Here is a 10,897-nt window from a genome sequence, read left to right as displayed (position 1 = left end):
AAAATAAAAAGAAAAAGAAAATTTACTATATAAACCCCCCAGTCGTGGCACTCATTGTTAGACGTTAGCTGATGTTTAATGTTTATGAATAGACGTTTTCAAACACTGTCGTGTTTTCTTTTACCGTAGAACATTTCAGTTTCTCGCAGGATATCAATCCTTCCACATAGGTGTTCTAGTGTTTCAAGCAAATATAATTTTTATTTGTTTTATATCTTAAAGTCGTAGTTGGAATGGTTGGAACAACTAAATTACTATTTACATTCTTGATTTTAATCATACCAGTAATAATCACTAAAGAGAGAAATGTAAAACTTCCAGACATGCACTACATCCTTTTATGGACAGAAAACCTAACGCAACCTTACAAGACAATGAGTAAAGGTCAAAATATATTTGTCGAGAGAAAATGTAAATATAGGAATTGTTTCGTGACAAATGACGAATTATATTTGAAAAACGTAACAGATTTTGATGCTATCGTGTTTATTGGATCGCAGATTACTAAATCAACAATTGTGCCACTCAGTCGTTCAGAGGATCAGTTGTATGTCTTTGCCTCGAAGAAACCAGCAAAAGATTACCCAATGGATACACATTTTGATTGGTTCTTCAATATGACTTGGACATATAAACTTGATTCGGATATTCCTTCCTGGTATATAGCAGTACGTAATAACACAGGTGCAATAGTAGGTCCAAAAAAAGAACCACATTGGATGAGTTGGATAAGTTTAGATAACATGGTATCTATTATTGGGGATAGTTATTTGACCCAAAAGCTCCATGGTAAAAAGACTGCTGTCATGTGGATGGCAGATAATTGTAATTCAAAGAAAATCACTGGTACACGTGAAGAGTATGCCAAACAGTTAGAACATCAAATGCAGAAGTACGGTCTCAAATTTGATACCTACGGGAAGTGTGGAAAAAAAAATTGTAAAAGTTTGAAGGAATGTTTGTCTAAATTAGAGTCTGATTACTACTTCTATTTTGCTGCAGAGGATTCGACATCTAAAGACTATGTTACGGAAAATCTGTTGTATCCTTTACAACATTTCGCAGTGCCCATTGTTTATGGTGGAGCGAATTATACCAGGTACGCAATGTTTTAACTTGCCACGTTCATACATAATTGTGTGCGCGTAATTACAGCTACATTTATTCCTATCTAATGTCTATTTCAATAGCTTTATCACACTTTGTTCTTTTTAATACTATACAAGCAGGCAAACAGCTTATGAAAAGTGGTAACCGCCAAATTGAACCTTGCCAAATGGAACGTAAAATGTCAAGGATGACTGAAGCCAACATATACCATAACCCAGCATTTTAGTTGCAGTAGAGTTCCGTGTGAAGAGTTCGACCTGGAAAGTACTGGCACCTAACGTAGTTCTGCTGCCAAGCAGTAATGCTCACGCTACTACGTTCCAGTTTCGAAGGGTAACCGTGCCGGTCAGATTACAGGCACATGGGACATGTCAACTTATATATCTCAGGGTAACGGGCACAGTGGCAGTGTCTCACAGGTCTCTGCTTTATAAATTATTGTCTGTGCGCCAAGTTGCACTTATGCCCGACTTTTATTAAGTAGCTTAAAATCGTAATTTCCTTAGTAGTAATACATTACTGCTTGGCGACGAAAATAGGCAAGGTGGCATTACTTCCTTGGTAGAACTTTTTCACAAGGAGCTCTACAGCTACTAAAAATGTGTTATATACGTGCAAAAATGTCAATGATATGATCATATAACTTTTATATCTAATTATTTTTCAGATTTATGCCCGAAGGCTCTTACCTGAACGCCAAAACATTACCGGCCGACGAATTAGCTCTGCAAATGAGCAAGATATTAAACGACAAAGATAAATATCTAACGTATTTCAGATGGCAAAAGTTTTACGCTTTTGAAAACACAGAAGATAGTCCTGATACTGATGAATACTGCAAATTCTGTGCGATATTAAATAACAAACGACGCAGAAGTGAGAGAAAAGTTTATGCGCATTTTTCGCAATGGTGGAACGAGCGTCCTTATGAAACTGATGGAATATTTACTTCCCTACATCCAGATCCCATAGTTACTTTCAGTCCTGCAAAAACGAAAGACAAAATTATTATGGACAATCCGTACATTCCGACATCGCGTCATATGGAGAAAAAAAACGAAGCTGGCTTCTTTGGATTCATCGCTAGTTTGGTCAATTATTATTTTGATATAGCTCTTTGAAAATAACCTACAAAAGAGTTTTTTTTACGATACCAAGTGACAACGTGTTCGTCCTACAAGTCATGCGTCTGGTAATAAAAGTGTAGAACAGCCTTGGCGGAATTAAAGAGTGAAGGGTCAGTTCACATAAAATTTAATAAAGGAAGGGTACCAGGAAGGGTGTAAGAAAATGCAATGATATAAAAAACAGGTATAATAGTATAAAACACTCCCTTACAACGGATTTAAATGAAGCAGACACTACTCCAAAAGGTCCTGTATTGGTATATATATCCAATGCTTTATAAGCCAAGTGTGTGTTGCCAGTTGTGACTTACGGCACTGAGACGTGGTCGCTCTCTATAGGCCTCATAAGACGGCTCAAGGTTATTCAAAGGGCAATGGAAAGGGCTATGCTCGGAGTTTCGTTGCGAGATCGAATCAGTAATGAGGGTATCCGCAAGGGAATCACAGGGCACATTGCACGTAGAACAGATGGTCGATGGGGCCGAAGAGTTTTCGAGTGGAGACCGCGTACTGGTAGACGGGGCGTGAAGGCTGCGTAGCACAGGTCATTGTGGCATTCTTTGGGGAAGGCAGCAGCTAAAATACGTGAGGTTTACATGATTGAGGATTGAGGTTAACGATGTACACGTCATTTCTCTCCGAGAACTTTGATGGGAGTGACGACGGAACGAACCAAAGTAAGAATAACGAAGAAAAGGTGTTAGAGAACGATTCAGAATTTCAAAACTAAGTGACCAGAATCCAGAAGAGAGGGTGATAAAAAGGTGAAATGACGATGAGGGAGGTCGCATCGTTACAAGCGACACTCCTGTCCAAAGCAGTTACACTGCCACAAAATTTGTGTTATCGCAGGAATTCCCCAACGGTAAGTGTGAAGCTGCATCCAGTGGCATAGTATTGGGGAGTCCTACCGATCAGCGAACACCCTCAAGATTCGTTTGGTGCTGGCGAGGAGACGAGTGAGCGCGGAGGCGCGCCGTTTCCTCATTATAGCCTAAAAGTAATTCGTGCGCGCTTCCGCGAACTCCCTGACGCACTACAGTGCCACGGCAGCCCCAGCAGAAACCTGAAGGCGTTATTATACTGGACACGTAGGTCACTATAAGTTCGCTAAACAAAAACAGAGCGGTCCAAAAATTTTGTTGGCGTAATGTTCATTGGAGGTATCGAGATGGTTAATCAAAAAAAGTGCTTGAACAATATTCATTTGCCAAGTCTGCCCTTATCGTGTGGCTGGTATACGAAGGTAAAGAATTTGCCGATCGGCGTAAGGTATTCGCCGATTATCACCCAGGGTGCGTCAGACGTACAACAAAGGAATGGTACGTAGTGCCGGGAGGCTATTTTCGTGTACCCTATTTGCCAACTCGGTGGATAGATTAGTCGAGTATTTCTGAAGCTACAGATTGACTGCATGTTTTGCAAATGATGCGTGAGGTCGTAATCAACTTCACGCATCAACTGGATGCAGTTGAGACTTCAACTTTAAACGTCGATGTTAATCATAGTCCGAGAATCAAATGTAATAAATGACATTCTTACGAGGATGTGTTATTATTTTTTTGCTATTAATTATATCGTTTAATTTGTCAGAAGTGGCAATCGATAATCTAAAGTAATTGTAAAATTTGTTTTCATGTCTTAATTTCGGGAACAGTACATATAAATGACATTCTCTATAGCAACATATTACATAACAATAATGAATCTATCCACACTGTATGCTTTTGTTTTTGGCTTCGATTACGCCTGCGGCGTAACGATAGCAACAGCTGTAGCCTCCGTGCTTTCATCTCGACGTTTACACTGAGCTCCTGAGCTAGGCGCGCGGCGATAACTGCCTGCAGTTAATGTCGACTGCATGCAGTCGGTTTCGTCTGCATAGTAATATTTATATATGGAGTTCGTTTAGTAGCAGCCTAAATGTATATCACCTAAATTTATATTATAACAAGATAAGTATAATGGTCACCCTCAGTGTATCACACGACATTTATAAAAATAAAACGAAGTACATACATAAAACAAATTATGTATATGTGGAATTCCATAACTTGTTTTATATAATGTTACGTGACGGTACGAACATGTCGTGCGCCTGATGGTAAGCCACACGCCTGCCCATAACAGTATCAGTACCACCCAGAGCTTTAAATAACAAAGATCTGAGGAACACTGCGCCCGTCATCCTGAGATATTAATTGACAAGTCCCATGTGCCTGTATTTTCACTTTGTGTACATATATAGTTGTGAATGAGAAATGTTTGATTGATGTAGTTTTCACAGCAATGAGATTTTTTGTTATCTAATTTATAATAACAATATCCAATTAAACCACAGACTTAAATTCATATTCCTATTCATATAAGATTATTTTACAAAAGATCTTTTCATTATGATACCAAGTGACAGAAACTGGAGGTTGGTAAGCGACACGCCTGTCCACAGCAGTGTCACTCAGAACTTTAAATCGCAAAGATATGAGGGGCGCTGCCACTACGCTCGTCTTTCTTCAAAACCGGAACGGAAATAGACCGTGACCCGTTTAGTTCTTGCAGGTATTCGCGATCTAAGATTTGAAATAAATATTGTAAATGATAAATGTATTCAAATACATAATTTACAAAGAGCAACTACTAGAGTCTTTTGCTCAGTCTCCTCAGGGGAATCTGCCTTACGAATGAGCAATAGAGTTTAATCAATATGACGATTTCATAAACATGATTTGACTTCACTTGATTTGACTTTTATTACATAAAAAAAAACTTTTGTTTACAAATAGTCTTGTTTTCTATGGGTCTTCTCGTAAAAATATCGAGTATATAATCAGAAATAGAGACGAAATAATGGCCATCCATCTCTGGCAACTCGTCAGGCAAATGGGCTTAATATCACTTTCAAATATAAAGATTCGTTTGCACTGAAATCACAAATTAGAAAACAAAAATAGTACAGCCCAACAATAGACCCATGTATATATATACGTCTATATATTCCAAAAATATTTTGTATTTATTGTAATAAAGATAATATCTCTAACAATGGGTGGTTGTTCCATTTGGTGGTGTGGAAAAAACAGCAAAACATCTAATTACATAAGATCAGTACAGAGTACTAAAAAAACCGACCTCAAAAGTGCGTGGAATTACATATAATTACCAAGTTTTATTGAAATCGGTTACCGGAAAGTGCGCAAACCCGGATTCATCCCCTAGTACGCCACTATATATATTTTTTACCATTATAGCAAAGCTCAAGTTAAACTGGACGATTTAAAGTGGAACAATTGACGACATCCGTCAATTGTTTCGAATTCGGGCTGGCCACTCGGAGCACAGTTGTCACCGTAATGATTTGGCAGAATAGTTTTCAAACAAATTAAATGACATTTCGTCTCTATTGATATGATTATATACTCAATGCGTAAAAACGATAAACAAATGCCTTTACTTATTTATTTCAAACATTTTAAGTAAGTAATTATGCTTAATATTATTCTCGGAAACATCATTCACTTAAAACTACGAGGTTAATTTCCATTTTAAAAGAAACAGTAATACAAATAACTTCTTAGAACATTTGTTAGTAACTAGGTAACTCATCATCATTATCGACAATCATTCATGATTAAATTTGGAGAAAAGTGAGTTCCAGTTCCAGGTTCAATTCCCGGGCCGGGAGAAATATTTGTGTGGCCTACATTTATTTCTCTCGTGAGTCTGGATGCAATTTGCGTCCATGACACCCGCGACACAGGGTTTCCATAGTGTGGGGCTATGTTGAGTGTGTGTGTGTTATTATATATGCGCCTGGTGGTAAGCGACATGTCCATCCGTAACAGTTGCAGTGCCACTCAGAGCTTTAAATCGCAAAGATCTGAGGCCCACTGCGCCCGTCACCCTGAGACATAAGTTGACAAGTCCCATGTGCCTGTAATTTTACCAGCACCCTTACCCTTCTAAACCGGAACACAGTAATGCTGACATTACTGCTTGACAGTAGAAATAGGTAAGGTGGCAGTACTTCTACTGTACAGAGCTCTACTGCTACTAAATATATATTTCTCAAACATGCTCGGAAATATGTCTTTGCAGTACTTTCAAAAACAAACACGGAAAGTTTGTCATTTATGGACCGCACGTCCTCTTCCCTGGGCAAGGCCGGCAAAGTAAGTATGAACATGCATTAACTGTCCGCTTCTCTAAACTTTTCAATCTACCTCCTAATACTGAACTATAACAAAGTACAACAAACTTATTTTTTTCGTAATGTCATGACGGGACGAAAAAGATCGTGCGCCTGATGGTAAGCTACGCGCCTGTCCATAACAGCTGCAGTGCCAATCAGAGCTTTAAATTGCAAATATCTGAGAACCACTTCCACTACGCCAGTCAACCCGAGACATAAGTTGACAAATCCCATGTGCCAGAAAGTTCACCGGCGCCCTTACCTTTTAAAACCGGCACACAGTTAACGCTGACATTACTGCTTGGAATAACTCTGTCACACAGAGTTCCACTGCTGCTTAAACTGCCAAGTGTTCGTAATGGAATGGTAATTTAGTCGTATTTTTTAGCGGTAAAATAAACTAGCCATGAAGTACATATATACTCGATGATTAAAGTGCATTGGTGGTGGTTTTTTGGTCTTTTTTCTATGTTAGCCGCTAAAATAAGTTTAGTGAGAAGAGCGATAACGGAAATATCTGCAAATACTGTGATGTCAAATATAACTTTCAATTTTAATTAACATTTTTTTAGTTTTTTCTATTAAACGTCTTTTTCTCTTTCATCTTCTATTATTTCCTGATATTGTTTGAGAAAATCACGATATAAGCCTCGGCGGGAACGGGAATTGCTTGACTCGCGTTAAACAAGTCACTATTTTCTTATTAAGAGTTTTGGCTTGGATATAAGTCCTGTGGGCAATGTCTCCGTTTGATTATCGGGATCCTCAGTAATATTTTTCATTCTGGTTTTAATTCATTACGAGCCCTATACCCTACCTATGGTGGGGTCGGGCTCGGCCTGCGGCGCGTGGTCGCTTTCAGATGATTCACGGGGTGTTCTTATGCTCTTCGGTAGCACAGTGATTAGTACTATGGGCGCTTGACGAGGAGATTCCATGTTCTTATTTGAGCCAATTTATGAAAAAAATATTTTTAAGTTAGTCCTGGTCAGGGTATTCTGGGTATTGCCTTCAGAATTATCGTCACTCTGGTACTCATAGTACAGGAAATTCCCTAGTTTGGGACCAGAAATTTGAAGTGATTGTCTGGCATTTTTTCCCGAAATACTTCTCTTTTTGGAATAGCTTCCAATAAAAAAGAATCTAACAGAAAGACGGTCGAGATACAACAACGCCATAAGTTGTATAAAAATATTATTTCCACTACATCGGGAAGTATGCCTTATATTTTGAACAATTGTGAAATCTAGTCCCCGTATACTACCTACATAAGGTGGCGTGCGGACGCTTCGGGCTTCGCCCTCCGCTGCACCTCGGCCTACGGCCTCGGCACTTACGACTTTAAAAAAATTAACATAGCTCTTTAATGGCCGCCATACTGATAAATGGCAAAAAGTAAATTTTGACTGCAAATTATTATTAAACACCCATAGAGGTCCCCACATGCCGATTTTCAGCTGAAATAGAGCAAATTTTCATCTGCCGCCAAAAAACACTTCTACGGCAGCCATATTGAAAAATGGCGAAAAATCAATTTTGATCACAAATTATTATCAAGCACTCCTAGACATCCCCCATATGACAATTTTCAAAGGGATCAGCAATTTTTTTTCTGCCGCCAACGAACGCTTCTATGACGGCCTTATTTGAAAATGGCGAAAAACAAAATTAGAGCACAAATTATTATCCAGCATTTCTAGTGGCCTTCACATGCCAATTTTTAGTCGAATCAAAGCAAATCTCTTTCGGCAGCTATTTTTACAGAAAAAGACACTTATATGGCAGGCATATTAAAATATGGCCAAAAGAAATTGTTGACCCCAAATTATGATTAAGGACTCCTAAAGACCCTCGCATGGCAATTTTCAGCCGGATCAAAGCAAGTTTTTCTTCGGCCGCCATTTTGAAATCGCCATTTTATTTTTTTTTTAACCCAGGCAGTTGACCACTATTAATCTCTATGACATTCCTTCAAGAACCTCCTACCTATCTCTAATAGTTTCCGTGATAGGAGACTTTGAAATTTGTATGGCGGCCATCTTATTTATTTGAATTTCGAACATTGTTTACTTCCGGCGGAAATTGACCAGGGTGTATCTTTTTTCCACCATATCGGCAAGTATGCGTTCTATTTGTATCAGTGAGTAAGTTGTAAGTTTATATATATAATAATAGTGTTTTCACTTTCTCTTAAATAATTAATTCACTTATTTGGGGTTTTTAAATAGTCTTAAGCGGCGGGAGTCAATATTTATGTTTTCATTTTCACTTAAATCACATTATCTTATAAGTGATATAAATGAACAAAAACAAAACTCATACTCGTCCAGAAATCCCTTACTTCCCGAATACATGCTAATTCTATTGCAATTCAAACAACACTATTATTTCCTTACGTATTAACAATACCATTATTTTGTTACGTATTAAATATATTTACATCTAATAAAGGCTGTTTGTTACTCTGACTAACATTGACTTACAAATAAGTCAATGCTGACTAAAGTCTACTTTTTCCGACAAACGAATGGTATGACGTATTTGTTTCATAAAACATATAATGGTGAAAACTATTCGTATGATATTTGATAAATTATATTGAAAATTGCCTTATAGAACTTAATGCAAACTACCATTTATTTACACTGCAAAATTAGTTCATTATTTTTACTGCATGCGGTTTTGTAAGAAGGTTGATAATAATATCAATAACAACGCCACCAACGATTCTGTAACGAAAACATGTGACCAATGTACCAGGACGTCAGAAATTCATAGATAGTAAAGCTTGATCGTGTTATCAAATAATAGCGGGAAGTGAAGAAATGACCTAAGTAGAGATAGCATTGTAAACTCAACTCTATTTCTAAACGGTACGGTGTCTTAGAGGAATATTACAAATAAAGCATAAAAGGTGAATTCAAGGTTTGATTTTAGAAGGTCTCATATAAAATTGAAAACAATCAATGTTGAACGTTGTAACAAAAGATTTAAAGTTGGAATTTCTCTACCGCTTCAGCAGCATGGACAAGTTACCAGTGCAGAGACGGAACAAGCGTAATGGAACATCATTGTGTTTTCTGTAGTCCTGGTATGTGCCGGTAGGGAGAGGGTCGGGATACGGGAAATAAGCATCTGTGGGGGCTACAAGATTGTACACGCAATTCCGGGGTTATCTCGACTATACACGGATATTTGATATTGGTGTTATTTCGACAGACTGTCTTCGAAATAAACTTTTTGTTTGTTACTATGTCTTTGCGAACCTTGTAACTTAATTTCAATTAAGCATGTATGTAAAAATAGAGTAAAGATTTGCAAGTTACATTTTGACCTTGAAATTGCAGAAATGACACCATCACATGATGGTAGGACTTTCTACAATCAATGTCGGTTTTAAAAGAAAATTAATATCATTCAGTAATCACTTTCGACTTCGATTTTTTGTGCGTGAACCGATTTTGATGATTATTTTTTTGTTGGAAAGGGGGTACGTAAATTTGGAGAAAATATTTCGCCTCTGAGAGTGGGAAATTAGGGGATAAATCCTGTTTATTGGATTTTACTCATTTTTCGTAAACCGATTTGAATAAAACTTAAATTACAACAAATTGGTGTAACTCCAAAAACTTAAGTTTTTTTTTATATAAGGTATACTCGTAATCGTGAATTAACATTGCCAGTTCAAAATCTAACAAATTATCCATTGCTTTCCAGCTATATTTTTCTGATATCATACGACCCAATTTGATCTGTTCTCGCCACACGATTGTGTAGAACATACATATTACTAAAACAAACGGCTTTTATTTATAGAAAACGCGTGCTCGATTTACGTTCTCTTATAAACAATACGAAGATAAGAAGAAATATTCCTACGACCGGGAAACCCTGGGTTATCTGACCATCCTTGCGCGGTGACGCATGCGGGATCGAGGGTCGTGACAAGTGAGCAAATATTATGTTATGTTATGTTATTATGTTATTTATTTATGTTATGTTATTCTTCGGTACAAGATTCATTCTTTATTGCACTTATGTTCGTAGCCATCTTGAGTATGCATTGCAAATTTAGAATCCCTATTACGATAGTTATTCTAACAGCTTTAAAAACATATAGAAGAAATAAAAAAAAGGAGGAGGTTACCAATTCGACCGTTTTTTTTGTATGTATGTTACGCGATAACTCCGGCATTTGTGTATGACTTTTGATGATTCTTTTTTTGTTGGAAAGGGGATACCTCAGTATTAATCCCATTTAAATTTGAACACAGTATTCCACCTCTAAGAGTGGCAAACTATGGGATGAATCCGGTTTCGCGCACTTTCCGGTTTCGTTTTCCGGGATTTCAATAAAACTTGGCAAATATATGTAATTCCACGAACTTTTGAAGTCGGTTGCTTTTTTTATAAGTAATAATTATTACAACATGGTCGAAAGTCGAATTGAGAACCTCTTCCTTTTTTTGAA

General features: G+C 37.5%; 1 protein-coding gene across 1 annotated transcript; it reads left to right on the top strand.

Annotated features, from left to right (window-relative positions):
- Window positions 1-314: 314 nt before the first annotated feature.
- LOC113225425 (alpha-(1,3)-fucosyltransferase C-like) lies at window positions 315-2,302 on the top strand. Its single transcript, XM_026457734.1, has 2 exons — window positions 315-1,099; window positions 1,778-2,302. Exons 1-2 carry the CDS (start codon window positions 324-326, stop codon window positions 2,229-2,231), a joined length of 1,230 nt encoding a protein of 409 aa, XP_026313519.1. The 5' UTR covers window positions 315-323; the 3' UTR covers window positions 2,232-2,302.
- Window positions 2,303-10,897: the final 8,595 nt, after the last annotated feature.

The sequence above is a fragment of the Hyposmocoma kahamanoa genome, unplaced genomic scaffold (assembly GCF_003589595.1).
Source record: "Hyposmocoma kahamanoa isolate Upper Pololo Valley unplaced genomic scaffold, ASM358959v1 160, whole genome shotgun sequence".
NCBI lineage: Eukaryota > Metazoa > Arthropoda > Insecta > Lepidoptera > Cosmopterigidae > Hyposmocoma > Hyposmocoma kahamanoa.
This window is presented reverse-complemented; position numbering and strand designations above follow the sequence as displayed.